At 36.5% G+C, this 18,642-nt stretch overlaps 3 protein-coding genes across 17 annotated transcripts in view; 2 read left to right on the plus strand and 1 right to left on the minus strand.

Annotated features, from left to right (window-relative positions):
* The first annotated feature begins 1,201 nt into the window (after positions 1–1,201).
* Positions 1,202–10,649, plus strand: LOC143722471 (polymeric immunoglobulin receptor). Its single transcript, XM_077213863.1, has 9 exons — positions 1,202–1,321; positions 2,305–2,607; positions 2,711–3,031; positions 3,220–3,246; positions 3,432–3,506; positions 3,856–3,920; positions 4,069–4,128; positions 4,210–4,347; positions 9,910–10,649. The coding sequence occupies exons 1-8, from the start codon at positions 1,273–1,275 to the stop codon at positions 4,312–4,314; spliced, it is 1,005 nt and encodes a 334-aa protein (XP_077069978.1). The 5' UTR covers positions 1,202–1,272; the 3' UTR covers positions 4,315–4,347; positions 9,910–10,649.
* A 183-nt stretch (positions 10,650–10,832) lies between these two features.
* tmem98 (transmembrane protein 98) lies at positions 10,833–17,332 on the plus strand. The gene is made up of 7 exons (XM_077213241.1): positions 10,833–10,971; positions 14,117–14,325; positions 14,464–14,595; positions 14,689–14,722; positions 15,293–15,408; positions 15,475–15,534; positions 15,611–17,332. The coding sequence occupies exons 2-7, from the start codon at positions 14,195–14,197 to the stop codon at positions 15,798–15,800; spliced, it is 663 nt and encodes a 220-aa protein (XP_077069356.1). The 5' UTR covers positions 10,833–10,971; positions 14,117–14,194; the 3' UTR covers positions 15,801–17,332.
* The window catches only part of svilc (supervillin c), a 34,341-nt gene continuing 33,028 nt past the window's right edge, over positions 17,330–18,642 (minus strand). For all 15 annotated transcript variants that reach the window (XM_077213234.1, XM_077213229.1, XM_077213225.1 and 12 more), the window contains one exon: positions 17,330–17,846. In XM_077213234.1, the coding sequence (XP_077069349.1) occupies positions 17,760–17,846 (87 nt within the window). In that variant the 3' untranslated portion in view covers positions 17,330–17,759. The remainder of the gene's footprint in view (positions 17,847–18,642) is intronic.

Consider the following 18,642-nt stretch of genomic DNA (forward strand, 5'->3'; position numbering starts at 1 on the left):
CAAACCAAAACCAATGTTTATGCACAAAGAATGTTAGTAGCATGTTCTTCATAATCTCTTTGGCAAGTTTCCTGTAAGTATTGCTACCCTAATTCAGCCATCAATTTTAGCAAAATCAGTAGTTTAAAAGTCATAAAACAGACAACATTGTGGATCATGATCTACTGACTAATGTAGATCATTTAACTATCTTAATGTTAAATCATGAGATGCAGTAGTGACATGAGAAGCGCTGATACACTGTAAAGAATGATTTTTTGGTAAGGTAAATACTACTGAAAAAAAAAATGTAATTTACAAGAAAAAGTTAGTTCAGGCAAGAATTAAAAAAAACTAAGTAAATTCCATATCAGTACTTAATTCAAGCGAGTAGAAATGAAAGCGTAAATATTAACTCAATAAAATTAAGTAAAAATTACTCAACATTTCTGATACTGGGGTTCCCATCATGCACTGGACCTTGCATAATTAATGAGGTTCATTTTTCAGTATTTACACTGTTTTATCATTGCTTTTGTTGTCAGGATTAGTAACTTGCCATTTTGTGGCATTTCGAGTAGATGTTCTGGCTCAAATGACACATTCAAACACAAAAACGATCCATCAAATGTTACCGTCATTGTGTTTTGTCTACCAAGTATTGAGGTTTTCGCAGTCACGACATGCTTAACATGTGACATGATGAAAAATAAATTACTTAAATACTCTAAGTGAAACACATACTATAAATGGCTGGTATAATTCAATAAAATTGTTTGAGTGAAACGTAATGCAAAGGAAATTTCTAAACTAAACTAAATCGATATTAATCAACCTTTTACTAGCCAAGTTAAAATTACTTATTTTCTTTGTTACTTTCACTGAACTAGGTTAAGTAAAGTTTACTAAATTCCATAGTCCAAGTAAATTTTAACTTAAAGATTTCTAATTAAAGCTACTGATAAATATGTTTAGGTTTTTACTTGTCAAATCTTTGTAAATTTACTAGCATTTTCTGAGTGGAAACATTTGCCTAGCTTTTTTCAAGTAAATCCTACTCCAAATTTTTTTCAGTGTATAATATCAAAGACAGCATGTTGTGTTGTGTTTTATTAGTGTCAGTGATGCAGGAAGAGAAACAAAATTACAGAGCTAAAGAGGAAATGGCGCAAAATGCAAAAAAAAAAAAAAGTTCCTGAAGACTTAAAGAAAACAAGACTCAGTTCACAACCGCTGATCAAGTGACGAGTGTGTAAGTTTGGACCATCAGTGAGTGAGTTCAGAGAATCAGTCATGAGGGAGTGTTTCTGTTTTTTCCTCTTTATGCTTCACTTTACTGAAGGTAAGCCCAGATTTATAAATACTTTTAATAATTTAGAGTGAAATGAATCAGTCATCAATGGTTGTGATTCTGTGATAGTGCTGAGTGATGTAGATCAGTGGTTCACAACTCTGGTCCTGGAGTGACAACACTGCACATTTTTGATATCTCTCTTGCCTGACAAAAGCTAAAATACAAAAGAATCGGCACACTGCTATTCATGCTCCCAAAGACATTTATTAACTTGCAACGTTTCAGCCACAAGGTCTTCGAGGCAAACTGGTTCTTTTGTGTTTTAGCTAAGCTTCTTTTTGATCGAGCACATGCCTGAGTTATTTTGGATGTGCGCATGAATTCTCTTATCTCACACACCCATCTGAGGTCTTGGAGTCTTTAATGAGCTGATGAGGTGAGTCAGGTGTGTTTTGATTAGGTGGACATCTACAATGTGCAGTGCTCCCGGACCAGGGTATCTTTACACCACAAGGATGTACTAAAAACGAAACGATCCCCGTTCACACAGATCTGCGAAAATATCTAAAAAGGCCGGATTAGCCTATACTAGACCAGTATTGAGATGTCACTTTGTCAAGTAACACCCCACAAACACGTAATACGCATGCGCTTTGAAACCCTTTTTCAAAAGCTTGCGTTTTTTGGCCCCCAAAACGCCATTGTCGTGTAAATGAACGGCCAAAATGCATAAAAGGTTTTTTTGTTTTCGGTTGAAAACGATGTCATATAAACATACCCTAGATGAGTAGAGTGAATTTTAATTTAAAATGAAGATTTCTCATACAGTTATACAGCCTTTGGCACCCTGAACAGAACTTAAAGCTCAGATTGAGTCTCATGTTCTGTTATCACGTGACTTGTGGAACTTTTTCATTTTCTTTTAAGCATGCTGCATTATTATTCAATGATGGTATACTAAACTCTTCTTCCTGATGTTAATCTCTAAGATCACATTGATCCATTCATGAAGAAACTCTCTCTGTCTGCAGGTTGTGATCTTTCAGATCATATAAAGTCTAAAGAAGTAACAGGTTACACAGGTGGATCAGTCCTGCTGCCCTGCTCCTGTGACCCTCAGACTACAGCCAAATTCACCTGGATAATACTAAACACAGGCCAACGAAATGAAGTATTCAAAAATGAGATTTACAAGGGCAGACTGAAGCTGTTTAATGAAAGTAATCCAGGAAATCTGTCTCTGCTCATTTCTGACCTGAGAAAGGAGGATGATGGGTTATATAGGTGTGAGATTTCAAGAACAACATATAGAGACATAACAGTGCAGATAAAAGGTAAATTGAATATTTTAGCATGAAACCTGTATCTCTCAAAATGCAGTAGATATTTTCTTCTTCCAGTAAAGTGTCTGTAAATGTCAGTCTAATGTGTTGTCAGGGTGTGATCTGGATCAGAACACACAGGCGGTTGAGGTGACGGGACAATCGGGAGAGTCTGTAGTTTTGCCCTGTTCCTGTACTGAACTACAGGCTAAACCTCCACAACTTACATGGACATATACTTCACCAAAACACACAACAAAACCTGAAGAAATTTACCCAACTGAACAGAGTAAGAGACGTAGAGTCAAACTGTTGAATGAATCCTCTCCAGGAAATCTGTCTCTACACATATCAGACGTGAGCACAGAAGATCAGGGAGAATATCATTGCTCTGTGCTTCATCAACCACACATCAACATCACACTCAGTGTTCAAGGTAATATTCCTCTGTGTTGTAGTTGTTGCTTCGTTACAATATTAATATTGTTCATTATAAACTGTTGAAGATGATTAAGTAGAATAATATATCCTCTGTTGTGTAGATGATGGCTGGCAGATTTTGAACTCATTACAGAAAAAACAAAAGGTCATGCAATAACCATATAACTTAACTAACCCTTACAGGAAAACAAAAGACAGAAGGCAAAATGTGTACGTAACAGCCTCTTTTGCTTTGAATATTGATCTAAAAAGAATCTTTAATGTATTTTTACCTGTTTTCTTGAAGTGTCTGCATATTACCAAGGGTGTGTGTGTGTGTGTGTGTGTGTGTGTGTGTGTGTGTTTGTGTGTTTGTGTGTGTGTGTGTCTTTGTGTGTGTGCTTTCTTTTTTTCAGCCTTCATTCTGCTGTCACTGCTTCCAGTATTAATGTTACTAGCAGTACTGGCATTGATCTACTGGAAATGCAGAGGTAAACACACACACACACACACACACACACACACACACGCACACACACTATTACCATGGTAATAGTACAAATTGAAATAAGACTGGCCTCTTTAACCTTTGATTTTTTTTTTTAAAAGAATGTTAAATAGATTTACTGACCATAACAAAGCATTTGATGTTATTCAGAATGAAATTAAAGTCAAAATCATACGTGCGTTTGATGATATAACACATCTTTGAACTATTACAAATAGGAAAAATACACGTCAAAAGGATGTCGAATGTTCAACTTTAAGTATTATAATTTCATTGCCACACCATTTGTCTGATGTTTTTTTCAATTTGACTGAGATTTTTTTAATTTCTAGGAAGAGATGTCAAAAAGATGACCAATGATGGACTTGTGCTAGTGAGTAGTGAAAATAAGAAACAGGTGAGCACAAAATGCCTCAAACCCATTCAGATAAATATTTAATATGTTGATACAGTACATGCGTGCACTTCCAGTGTATGTATTTACTATTTACTGAAATAAAGATCAGTGTATATGTGTGTTCTGATCATGATGTCTCTTTCTTTAGGCTGATGTAAACCCTGATAGCTTAACTCAAGGACAAAACTTAAAACAAGATGAAAATGAGGTCAGACAGAGTATGCTATACATAAATGTATAGCTACATGTCGGTATTTTTAACAAAATCTGTCTTTTTCTCTCTCTCAAGGACGAGGTGACATATTCTTCTGTTGTCCATGTTAAGACTGCCGCCAAACCAGCTCACAAACAGAGCGTCATGGCAGAGTACTCTGAGTATGCCAGCCTCAAATGAAGTTAAACTTGCGGCAGTGGCTCAGTAGTTCATGTAGGTTGTGTTGTAAACTTCTTCCTTCTTCAGTGTAGAAAAACTCAGAAGCGAAAACCAGGAGACTTATTTAAGCAGGATTCTTTATTTGCTGTAGTCTGCTTAGTACCCAAGTCAAGTCAAGTCTAGTCTAACCTAAGGCAGTATACATTGAGTTCATATATACATTTCAAGGGGGAGGGATTACATTGTGATGTAAATGAGCTGAGACAACGAGAACAGGAAAAGGCATAGACTTCTCGTACTGAGATGAGACAAATGGTCTCAGTAATAAAATAACAGGTGTTCAAACTTGCTCAGCATGACTCTTCACCCGGTAAACAACGAGAACAGGAAAAGCCTAGCCTTCTCGTACTGAGATGGGACAGTCAGGAATATCCCGCTGAGAACCCCTACCGTTTGCAGAGATTTCCTGGTCTCATCATTTCTAAACTTTCTCAATATAAAATACTATTGTATTGGAAATCTAAATTAAACATTTAAATAAATTTGTAATCCTACATTTCCCCCTTTGAGAGTTCTAAATAACTCTCACAAAATACAAATTTAGACACTTAAAAGTTAAATTCTTGTAACTTGTGATCATTACAGGCTCATGCTTCTGTGTTGCTGTTTCTGGAATTGCATGCTGACACAGAAACAAACATGCAAATTTAGGGTCTGTGAAGTTCTTAAGGGTAATAGTCTTTTCTGTTTGGAACTGTCATTTCTTTGTGAGGGGCGTGAGTCATTTGTTGAATGAAACACTTGATACTGTGGACGCATAGATAGTACGCTATTAGAAGAAATAACAGCAGAATTGCTATTTCCTTTATCCACAGTTTACCTAACAATTTTCCGAACCATGAAGAATTATCTTCAGTCATCTGGTGTAATTTTGCTGAAAGATCAAGAATGTCTTGTTGGATTTTGTTCAAGTTCTCTGTTGGATCCATTAAAACCCGGTGCAGCACTCAGGTCCGATGATGGTGCAGGCTCCTTGCGTTGCTAGAATGTAATCTAAGGCCACTCTGTTCTGTAAGATCATTATCTTGTGCGAAGCGAGAGTGTCTGTGATGTTACTGGTACGACAATCTTGATCATGTTGATGGATGACTGAAGGTTTCGTATGTGAGTCTATGCGTTGTGTATTTTTTTCTTTTTCTTTTCTTTATCCTTTAGTGATAGTTGGCTCGGAAGAGGGTCAAGTTGTTTCCGGAGGTTTTCTTGTGGCTTCATACGCAGATGACGAGGTCAGTGCGTATGGGTCTCGGGAAGTCATCAGTGGTATCTGCACAGAGTAAGAAAGAAAACAAAAGACAGGAGAGCAGTATTTGTTCAAACACTAGGATTGTAAACTTTTCCGAGTCTGCTAAGCAGTAGAGCAGTATTTGTTCAAACACTAGGGTTGTAAACTTTTTCTGGGTCTGCTATTGTCGTTCCATCTTTCCCTATTTCTTAAACCTTTGACACCTAAGGAACAGTGAGGTAAGGATGGACTAGGATAGGGCCTATGAGGGAGTCTTCACCGCAGAGTTTGCCCCTCGAAGCCTGTTGCATTCGGTTCTTCTCCGGGCTCCCCACTGGTTCCGTGTCCTAACCTATCCCTGTTGGTGGGGGAACAACCTTACAGTGTGTACAATGAGTCCAGGTTTTCCTTCCCTGACACAATACTGCAGCTGCTGTAATCAACATCACTTGATGTGGCACATGCCACTTTGGTTCTAATGGAGGAAAACGTCTTTGTACAGATCAATTATTGATTCAGGAGGCATCATTTTCTTCTGTGCTGCACTACCTGAACACACTTGTACAGTTGCATAGAAACAAGCTTGTTTAGCTGCCATATCAGCAAGAGCATTACCTTTAGCTTCCGTAGTATTAGTTGTGAGATGTGCTTTCACTTTGATCACTGCTAATTTCTTTGGAAGTTTCATGGAAAACATTAGATCTTTCACTAATTCAGCATGCTTAATGGGGGATCCAGCAGAAGTTAGAAACTGTCTGGTTTGCCAAATGACACCAAAATCATGAATTACCCCAAAAGCATATCTGGAATCTGTGTAGATATTAGCAACTGATCCTGAAGCTAGCGTGCATGCTCTCGTTAGGGCTACTAGTTCTGCAGCTTGAGCTGAAAAATTATCTGGAAGACGTCCTGAAGCTAACACTTCCGGGGTGGACGTTACTGCATAAACTGCTCGTCTGTTACCTTTTTCTTTTACTTCACTCATAGGTGTATATGGAAGCGTAACACAATTGTGAGTAATTTCTCCTTCATCCTCTAACAAAACTTCAGTCATAACAGACATCATACATGAGGACGGATTCGTGACAGGTGCACGCTGTAAAACAAGATTCGGCATTATTGTGGACACTGCATGAGGGCTTTTTTTACGTTTACAGTCTGACCTAACACTATTAATGATGAAAGCCCTGTGCTGTAAAATAACATTTAAGGCTGTGAGTCTACTTTAACCAGTGTCCCCCAAAGAAAAAAACTGAGATAGTCACTTTCCTTTTGTTCTATTAATCAAAAACAGAAGTTTTTTTATCTCTGTTGCAAGTTAGTGGGGAAATAAAGCACTCACAGCCCAAATGGTTAACGCGTCAACCAGCTGCCCCAGTTTAATGACGAGGGGACGGGCTGCTTCAGAGTAGCAAGCAGACTGAGTAGGAGCTAAGTAACATTGTTAACTTGTTTAAAGTTCTTTTTGTTTTTCCTACACACTTTTCCCCAATGTCCATGTTTACCACAATAATAACAACTACTGCCCTCTCTCTTAGGACATTTGCGTTTCTGTTGATTCTCTGTGTTGACCTTAAAGGATGCTGTTGCAATTTTTACTCTTTCCTTGACATCAGAGTCTCTTTCCCATGCAGCCAAACTGTCTAAGTTGTTTTGTATGGTTCTAGTGGACCATGTTAAGTCTAAGAAAGGCAATGCTTTTCTATGTTCTGACAACAGACCATCAAACCATGTGCGAACTAGGGGACCATTATCTTCTAGCACCTTCTCTGAAGTGTCAGCTATACCACTGTATGCAGCTGCTGACTGGCAAAATCTTTGAGTGTACTCACTAACAGTTTCACCCTTTTTCTGTAAACAACTAGTGATCTTCGACCAGTCAATTTTAGGTCCAACAATGTTCTTCAACGCTTTCAGAACTCCCTCTCTCAATTCATCTTTTCTGGCATGTTGTAGTTCAGAAGTAACAGCAGACTCAAAACTGTTGAATTCAGATTCAGTTAGAATTTGTGACATCAGCTGTGTGACTTCTGCCAACGACATGTCGTAAAGACGCATTTTACTGATCAATGCCCTTCTAAATTCAGAAACATCAGTGCGTACTGAAGGTAAGCTTTGGGATAGTCTTTCTATGTCTCTAGGTCCGAGTGCTTTGGCAACAGTTTGGTTTTGGACCACGGAAGAGTTGGGAGGAACACTTTCAGTTCCCTCAATTCCCTGAGATCTTCTTGCAACACAAACCTTTACTGAATCTACAGGCTTATCAGTTACTGATGGGATGTCTACATCTGTTTCAAAGAATGCTTTTAAGTCAGGATAAGTTTCATCTGACTGTTGGTCTTCTGAGTCACATTTGGTTGAGGCCTTGTTATGGCCCACCTTAGTGTGCATTTGTTTGTTCTGTTCTTTTAATTTAGCTATACACCTAGATTGTTCTTGTGCAATGGATAAGCTAAATTCCCTATGGCAACAGATTATGCCTTTCATGTTTTTCTTTCTGATACATGCACCTAACACCTTCTTGCATTCTTCAATAGACCAAATCTTATCTGGATGAATCTCATATTTCTGTGTTAGTTCTTGTCTAACTTTTTCAGTGACTATTAGATCCATCTGTTCTCCTAACAGTGTTTTAAATTCGCTATCTGACCACAAAGGATTAGCAAGAACACCTTTTTTAGTTGTGGACATTAGTCTAGCATTTTTCTTAATCATTTTGTGGATTTCTTTGTTACCACACAAACAAACACTAAAAGTTCTCTGATCCACAGAAGGGTACACTCGTTAACACAGATTACTGTTGTTAATGCTAACCTTCTCTGCCTAAAGCAAAGGATAAACAAATTACTAGCAATTTATGCTAAAATCTTCCCTGCCTGAAAAAAGCATTTGCCACTTCCCTGGCAAAGCAGAGGATAAAACAATATTAACATGTACGTTAATCTTCCCTGCCTGAAAACAGAGGGTACAATATATTAGCACTTGATGCTAATCTTCCCTAATTTTATAAGATTAAAACAAACAAAAACACTAAATCTTCTCTGATCAAAAGAGGCTACACTCGATAACACAGTTAACCTTCCTTGCCCAGAGCAAAGGGTAACACACAAAATATTAGTACGTTACACTAATCTTCTCTAAAAGGAAATGCAAAGGATCTTTCACCTTCCTAACTTTTAGAGGATAAACACATCCCTGTTTGAACAGAGGTTCACCAATATTAACACGTAATGTTAACCTTCCCTGCCTGAAAACAGAGGGTACAATATATTAGCACTTGATGCTAATCTTCCCTAATTTTATAGAGGATAAATCACTTCCCTGGCAAAGCAGAGGATAAACAGTATTAACATGTATGTTAATCTTCCCTGCCTGAAAAACAGAGGATACATTTCATCTCTAAAGCAACTTTAGAGGATAACTTTAGTTAACAAACCCTACAGCTGTCTGTTAACTTCTTCTCTGATGGCACAGAGGATAATTTTTACTGGTTTTTCAACGGTTCTTTGAATGGAGTGAAACTCACCAAATTTTTGTTGTATGGAAGAATTCCGTCTGGAAACTCAGTCAGAGATCTTTGTTGAGCTTGGTTCTGGAACTCAGTTAGCTTTGTTGAGATCTTTGTTGAGATTCAGTTCTGGAACACAGTCAGCTTTGTTGAGATCTTTGTTGAGATTCAGTTCGCGAACTCAGGCAGGTTTGTTGAGATCTTTCTGGATTCAAAAGATTCAGTCTGGAACTGGAAAGTCAGATCTTTGTTGAGATCTTTGAGCTTTGAAGTTTCAAAAGTTCATTCTTTGTTGAGTTTCAGTTTCTCCATCCGGGTCACAGGCACCATCTGTTGTAAACTTCTTCCTTCTTCAGTGTAGAAAAACTCAGAAGCGAAAACCAGGAGACTTATTTAAGCAGGATTCTTTATTTGCTGTAGTCTGCTTAGTACCCAAGTCAAGTCAAGTCTAGTCTAACCTAAGGCAGTATACATTGAGTTCATATATACATTTCAAGGGGGAGGGATTACATTGTGATGTAAATGAGCTGAGACAACGAGAACAGGAAAAGGCATAGACTTCTCGTACTGAGATGAGACAAATGGTCTCAGTAATAAAATAACAGGTGTTCAAACTTGCTCAGCATGACTCTTCACCCGGTAAACAACGAGAACAGGAAAAGCCTAGCCTTCTCGTACTGAGATGGGACAGTCAGGAATATCCCGCTGAGAACCCCTACCGTTTGCAGAGATTTCCTGGTCTCATCATTTCTAAACTTTCTCAATATAAAATACTATTGTATTGGAAATCTAAATTAAACATTTAAATAAATTTGTAATCCTACAGTTGTCTACCGAAAGGTTGGTGGTTCGATCCCCAGTTCCACCTCTCCATGAGCAAGACACCTAACCCCAGCTGCTCCCGACGAGCTGGATGGCGCCTTGCATGGCTGACACCGTCGTTGGTGTATGAATGGGTGAATGTGAGGCAACATGTAAAGCGCTTTGGTGGCCATTGGGTCTGTGAAAGTGCTATATAAATGCAGTCCATTTCCTTTCATTGCTTTTCATTTTATTATTCTCAATATTCTTTTAATATAGCTTTGTGACTAATGTGAAATTTTACTAAATGTTTATTTTGAGGGATAATATAATCACTTTCAGTTATGGGATGGATTAATGGTGTGGATTTAACTTCCACACAAAAGTCCTTCACACGAATTTGGACCTATATGACTGTTAAAAATCTTACACAAAATGTTGCATACATTGTGAAATTCTAATATCTTATGTTCTCATATTATAAACATGCAGCTTGCACATGAGAGAAAGAAAAAATAAATATATACATAACCTTAAAGTGCTAACTTTAAAGTTTGTGGTTAGCTTCAAATGCTTTCTAAATGTGGAGATAAAACTAGCATCTCCTAGAAGAGCTATGAAAAGACATAGTTATGTTCGGCTTGCTTGGACCCTGCTTATTGTTGGACTGTATTTAAAAATTTAGTGTTTCTGTTGTATATTCAAAATGTCCATTTACAGAGCAAATTACTGCGGAATCTTTTTTTAATAAAAGTCGAATGATTACTTAGTAGTCACTGTCTTTTTTCAGTAGTCATGCTTTAAAAACTGAATAAGAACCCACGTACCTGCGTGCACGTGAGTCGAACTGCCACAAGTTATTTGCACATGCGCAATATGGAAAAACCGGAAGGGCTCCACAACACATGGCTCGGGAGTGACACCTGGTATTTAAGCGCGCGCGCGCGCGCCTCTTGCAGGAGCGAAGTTCACAGCGCTGCTTTACTGCGCGCTCCCGCGCTGGAGATCTCCGTGCCGTCTCCGCCTTTCTAGCCCAAACTCGCTTTGTTTCGTGGGACAAACGCCATAAAATGGAAAAGATATCTAGGTAAGAAGATATTAAAATTCAACTAATTTGACCAATGACTGTTTAATTGACCTATTTGTTCACTTGAGAGATTTGTAACTTACTGTGATAATGCAAAAAAAAAAAAGCCTCTGAAGTACAATTGTAAATGTGACAGACAGAAAACACATTTTATTTTGCTTGAATTTAATGATAAGATATTTAAATTAAATAATGCTAACTTTTAAACAGACCCACTGATTTGGTTAGAACAGAGCTTTCTTTGTTTCAGTGCAGCCTATTAAAGTTGTGAATATACAGTATAGCCTTGAAAGTCTGTAGCCTATTCATATGCCGGATATATGCATCATCATGCCATAAACATCGAATCCTTTTAAAATTTAAGAGTAAAATGGAGGAGAGCAGCTGCGTTTAGTCCAATAACAGTGCACATATTTCTGTATTTTGTTAATGCTTTAGTAACACTTTATAATAATAACTTTAATAAGTCGTTACCCGTTAACTTATACAATGTTCAATAAATAGTGTGCACAATCATACAGTGGGGTCCAAAAGTGACCATTAGTCAAAATGCTTTTCTATATTGCTTTCTCTTCTAATTTGGTACAAGTTTCATTAGAAATTATATTATCAACATTAAATGAGTGAGTAGGCTACGATGTGTGTGTGTGTGTGTGTACAGTTCTGGTAGTTCTGATTATGTGTAATCTGGATTGCGTAATCATATTTCAAAAATGAAATACTTGTAATTAGATTATACCTTTTAAAACACTCACAATCAGACTAGGCTACTCTATTTTATTGATTACGTGATTACATAGTATTCACAAAATGGCCCTATTATATTCATAATTTAATGATTCTACATAATTCTTTTTTTAACTTAGATTTTTTTTAATGCATTTCAAGTTCTTGATAACAAAAATATGGAATATCATTTCTTTCTCTTTGCATTTTTATATCAATATGGTACAAGATATTCCTATTCAAATCAATGTGATAAACAAGGGTCAAAAGTAATGAGTAGTCCAATTATATTACCTAAAATATCTGATGTTATTATGACTGTTACTAACTACAATTTTCTTCATGTAATTTGAAATTAGTAACAGGCTACAATTTGTGAGTAATCTACCCAGCACTTCTTTGTGTTAATTTCTGTATTAATTGTTTACACAGGCTGCATGAACTCACGTCTGCATGGATATCAAATGAATGACTGTGTAACTAAAGACCAGCTTCCTTAGCAAGACAATGTTTCAAAATGCAAAGGCTTGACATTTTTTTCTCTGTTTACTTTCACATGGTGTAGAATTTGTGATAACATAACTGTTTTTGTGTCCCCATATACATTGTATTTATAATTAAATACTAATCAAGGTTAATCCAGTGTCTCTGAATGCCAGGATAAATTTGAAAAAATGCCTATAGTGCACAGTATGAAAAGGCTAGGGGAATTCAAATTAATCCGATTAGGGAATTACAGCATTCCAAAACTCTATTTCATCATCTTGATCGAAATTCTACTTCTCATATGTTGTAACTGCTTCCCATGTTGAATAAGCATTGCATCGCTGCAAAGACTAAATGTTTTAAATGGATAATTATAATTTCTCGGTTTGTTGTTTTTGTGATTAGAAGTGAAATAGAAAGTAAGTTGTAAATTCTTACTTGTTAACATTAAATGAAAGAATTTTGGGGAAATTAAGTGATAAAGGCCCAATTGTAACCCTAAAACCTTATGGGCCCTATCATATAGGCTACTCAATGCAATGCAGTGGCAGGCGCTGCACAAGTTTTTTTGCTATAGTTTCAGCCCAACGCGGTTTTAATTTTCATGTCCTGTGACACGTTGTTTAAATAGCAAATGCATTTTCGCCCATCTGTGCCATTCTAGGCGCATTGTTGGCGCATTGTAGGCGCATTGTTGGTGCATTACCATTTTGAGGCAACTGAAGTAAACTGCGCCATTGACCAACTGAAACCTGGTCTAAAGTCAATGGCGTTGTTAAAGTTTTATTTTTTTTTGTTATTTAAAGAGCGCGTTTAATGTGCAACTAGGGGACAAGGACGCGCAGCGGCACACAAACATGACAAATATTAAAATTAAAAGTATTACAATGTACAGTAGAAGATGGTCTGCTTGCGTGCTTTAATCTCGCGCACGAGCAGATCCGTTTGCGCTCTGGAGATGCATTCAGTTTTTTCCGCTTGCAAATTCCGCCATGTAGCCTAAATAGCAACCCGCCATGGCATGAGCACAACTGGCTTTTAAAGGGAATGGGAGATGAGACTCTGATTGATTTATTGCACATAAAGCCCAAAATAGGGACAACCTTTTTAGACCATGACCATCTTTTTCCTGTTGTTAAACTAGCAAAAGTGGATTCGGACATGCCCTAAGTGCACTTGCGCCGTGCGCTTAAGACCATGCGCTTAGATCATTAAAATAGGGCCCAATATGTTCAAAAACATGTTTAAACAAACAGTTATATACATATTTAAATATTATATATGTCTTGCTTGTTTTTTACCAAAAGTGCAAGGCAAACACATGGTGCCAGACTGACTCATATATACACTGTGAGCAGGTTACTGACTGACTGATCAAAGGTCTGATGGGTGTGACCCTTACAAAGACACAATTAGACACACTCCTGCATTCATTTTACATTCATATACTCATAAAAAACAGCTCTTAATCTGCTGTAAGCAAATGGATGAATGAAGCTTTACATATTCAATTGTAAAAGAATGTAATGATCAAGATAGGTGTATAAATCAAGTTGTTATCTCTGTATTTAGTAAAGCGTAAGGAGAGTAAAAGGGAGGAAATTAAATGATTTACTCAACATGTTACAATAATACTGAAGTCTCATTATGATAGTTTTTCTTTGCTCCTTTAAGAAACACAAAGATAAAACCAAATCTTTATTAACTTGACGGCTCTATACTAGAAACAAGGTTTAATATAGATAGATAGATAGATATATAGATAGATAGACAGACAGACAGACAGAAAGATAGACAGATAGAGACAGACAGACAGATATATAGATAGACAGACAGACAGACAAACAGATAGATGGATAGAGTTGTAGTTATTTTTTATAATAAAGAGATATTATTTTAATATAAACAAGTCTTATTATCTTTATTTCCTCAGAAACGTCTAGCTTTTGCAAACTCCAATCCCAGACAAGCAACTTTTTGCCAATCGTTCATCCTCCTCCTCATCACAGCCATGGAGACGGTGGTGATCGTGGCCATCGGTGTACTCGCCACCATCTTCTTGGCATCATTTGTGGCGCTGGTGGTTGTGTGCCGCCATCGTTACTGCCACCCTCCAGACTTTCTGCACCAGTTTGATTCCAAGTATGTACCTGAGTGTACACTTCAGAATAAGACATGGCCTCACTCATTCCCACACTCAGGACAATCCCACAATCACCATTTTGCATTCCAACATTCTGAGCTATGAAAATACCTCTTCTCTTCTTTTTTATATTTTAGACCTACGGTGGATTTGATCGGAGCGATGGAGACTCAGAGTGAACCATCAGAGCTGGAGCTGGATGATGTTGTCATCACCAATCCTCATATTGAGGCCATACTGGAGAACGAAGACTGGATCGAAGATGCCTCGTATGCCTTCTCTCTACATTCACGTTCACAACCATAGTATTTTTATTGATATTATATTCTGTTATTAACACTTCACTGATATCTTTCTCTCAGTGGTCTTGTGTCTCACTGCATTGCAATTCTGAAGGTAAATTTTGTGCTCAAATTTCAAGACCAAATACATGTAATCTTATACTATCATGTAATTAATGTTTAAAGACATGGGAAATTTGGGGTTGGTAAGATTTTTAAATGTATTTGAAAGAAGTCTCTTATGTTCACCAAGGCTGCATTTATTTGATCAAATAAAATAAAAACAGTAATATTGTGAAATGATAACAATTTCCAAATTACAGTTTTCTATTTTATTCCTGTGATGGTAAAGCTGAATTTTCAGCATCATTCCTTTAGTCTTCAGTGTCACATGATCCTTCAGAAATCATTCTAATTATTATCAATGTTGAAAACAGATGTGCTGCTTAAAGTTTTTCTGAAAACAGTTTTTTAAGATTATTTGATGAATATAAAGTTCAAAAGAACAGCATTTATTTGAAAAGGAAATCTTTTGTAACATTATAAATGCTTTACTGTCACGTTCAATCAAATTAATGCATCCTTGCTGAATAAAATGACCACAAACATGACTGTACTGTAGTGTAAGTATAATAATACACAGCATTGTCTGGTTGAATAAAATGAGCGTCCTGGTTCCGTACAGATATGCCACACTCTCACCGAAAAGCTAGTCGCCATGACAATGGGCTCTGGGGCAAAGGTCAAAGCACCTGCCAGCCTGAATGACATCATCACCGTGGCCAAACGCATCAGCCCAAGGTAAACAGTTTGAAGAGTTGATATGACGCATATGAGAGTGTTGATACTGACTTTGTGCCATCACAGGGTGGATGACGTGGTTCGATCCATGTACCCTCCGCTGGACCCCATTCTTCTGGATGCCAGGTAACTTCATTTGCTAGCATGGTCTATTGTACTGCATGTTTATGTTTCTGCAATTTACATTGTTTTTTTGGACCAGGGCCACAGCATTATTATTGTCGGTCAGTCACTTGGTTCTGGTGACACGAAACGCCTGTCACATGTCTGGCAGCCTGGACTGGATCGACCAATCACTGCATGCAGCCGAGGATCACATGGTGGTGTTGAGAGAGGCAGCTTTAGCGTCTGAACCAGAGAGAGGTTTGCCAGAGAGAGAGCAGTCAATCTAAATCACACACAAGACGTTGGCAGGCATACTGTATGCACTGTACATACACTATTATGAATACGCCTGTAAAGAATCTGCTATTTAGTGGGCAGTACCTTAACACATCCATGGTATGAAAGAGACAGGCACCTTAGCTTAGCCTTGCTTCCAAACATTGTTTCTTTCTATCTTTCTTTCATTTTATCTGTTACATTCCAGTTTAATCTGTGGTCATACTGTCTGATATTTCCTCATCCTGGATTCATATGTAGATATAAGTGCTAAACAATGCCTGAGACAATCAAAAACATGAATGTATAAACCAAATGCAAAATGTGCTAAATGGTATTGCTAAGTTTGTTAGCTAAACCTTTTATAAGCATAATAAGATTTACCTTTTCTTTCTTGTGTCTCATATTTAAGTTTACATGGTGTGTTGTTTTAAAACATTACATGTAATGTTTTCATGCATCAATTACAAATTTTCATTATTAGCAGCAATAGTCATTTGTATTTTTTCTAAAATATACAATTTCTGGTTCATTTTCTTATTTCCAGTTCAGTCTCATTTGCAGATTAGTTTGTATATAGTACATAGTATATATTCACAATTTGAAAAGACATTTGCATAATATAATCACATGTTAAGTTGATATAGTACTTTTGTATTAGATTTCTCTTATTTAGTCGGTCCAAAAGTTTTTAGATTTTTTAAATATTTTTCTTAAATAAGTCTCTTATTCTCACCAAGGCTGATGACCATTTAAAAATAACTATAATATGGCCATTTAAAATAACTGTTTTCTATTTGAATATACAATGTAATATAATTTATTCCTGTGATTTTTCAGGATTCAAAGTTCAAAAAGTTCAAAAGAAGCATTCATTTGAAATAGAAATGTTTTGTAATAGTAGCCTATGCTTGTTTTTACAGTCAATTTTATCAACTTAATGCATCCTTGCTGAATTTATACATTTTTCAGGAAAAAAAATCTTACTGACTCCAAACTTGAACAAGTGTAACTAGCTGGATGTGAACAGTTACGCAGCAAGCAAAACTCGCATTCTTTTTGTCAATCTGCTATCTAGATGTTGCCTGTAATTTTTCACCAGTCACATGAGTCTAAATCCACACTAATTCCCTCCCTCAACCCCCCACTACACTTTACACTTTCAGCAGCTACACACACACACATGCGGGCACACACACACACACACCCACGCACGCACGCACACACACAAACACACACGCACGCACGCACGCACACACACACACACACACACGCCCACACATATACACACATAGGCCTACAGTACTCTATAATTCATGTATTAAATAAAGATATCAATCATTTAAGAATACATTTCAGCATTCTGTTGTTGACAGTATTTCCCCTTTTATTTCCTATTGCTGTGGTTTGGGATTTTTTTTTTTTTTTTGATGAGCAATCTTGTTACTGACATTTCTTGTTTGTTCCTCTATTTGTTTTTCCATTCTTGCTCTGTTTATGTATTTGAGATTTGTAAAGTTGAATAAAAGTTTCACAGTGAAAAGATTTCATTTTGTTTTATTTTAAAATAAACATTACTAAATTCAACTGTAAGTTCAGTAAAACAACCTGATCTTTATTCACATGTGCTGCTTTGTATTGAGAGGAGAGATAAAAGGCAGACAGGAAGAGATAAAGAAAGCGGGAAGAGAAACAACTGCAATGGAGGATGGGAAGAAAAACATGGAAGCTATTTCTCAAAGTCACAGTTAACAGTTCTGTCTAGCTTTGAACAAAGCTTTTGGCCAAAATGAGCGCTGGGCATTAGACATTATAAGAAGCAGCAGACTGAAAAGAAGCAGACCGAAAGACACACTCACACTTACAGTTACACTGTACACATGACCGCCATCAAGAACATGTCATCTTACAAACACATCTTTTTTAAAATATTGCTTCACGTTGACCCTAGGTCACAGGTCTGCTGACACTCAGTAAAATCCTTTCCTTTTCTTCAGTTCCATTTTTTGTAAATCTGACAGGCAGTTGTAGTCATTCCATGTCATTCCTAAAGCAGCCTAAAACAAATAAACAGGGCAGTTACTTCAACCTCTCCTGATGTATTTATTTATTTTTCAAGAAGATGGTAAGATAACCTATCAGACTTAATAGTTTACTTGATATTAGCCTCTATTTTCTTAATCAGGTGAGCTGTAATTTGATTGGCTGACTTTGAAAGCCAGACTTTTTTTTTCATTCTTCCTGGAAACCAAATTGTTTTTATAAGATTTTAGTTTTATAAGACTTTAGTTTGTAGTTAACTAGACATCCACAAATTCTTCTTTATTTTCAAAAAATATATACTATACTATTGTTCAAACGTTTGGGGTCAGTAAGTTGTTGTTTTTTTATGAAATGTTTTAAAAGGGTAGGTCTACTTTTATTCATTAAGGACATATTAGAAAAATCAAAAGTGACAGAAAAGACATTTATAATGTTACAAAAGATTTATATTTTAAATAAATGCTGTTATTTTGAACTTTATATTCATCAATGAATCCTGAAAAAAAATTAATCAAGGTTTCCACAATAATATTAAGCAGCACAACTGTTTTAACATTGATAATACATTTTTGAACAATATTTCACAATATTACTGTTTTTACTGTATTTTTCAGCAAATAAATGTAGCCTTAGTGAGCGTAAAATACTTTCAATGCATAAAAAACTTACTGAGTCCATCATTTTCAATGTAAGTGTATGTCTGTAAAATTATTTATTAAATTATTAAAATAACTAAATATATATTTTTAATTATTATTTATCAAATATCTAAACAAAAAAACTATTTAAAATAAAACCACCCTTAAACAA

Source organism: Siphateles boraxobius, unplaced genomic scaffold, assembly GCF_051911475.1.
Source record: "Siphateles boraxobius isolate OS27281-9 unplaced genomic scaffold, OSU_SipBor_1 66, whole genome shotgun sequence".
NCBI lineage: Eukaryota > Metazoa > Chordata > Actinopteri > Cypriniformes > Leuciscidae > Siphateles > Siphateles boraxobius.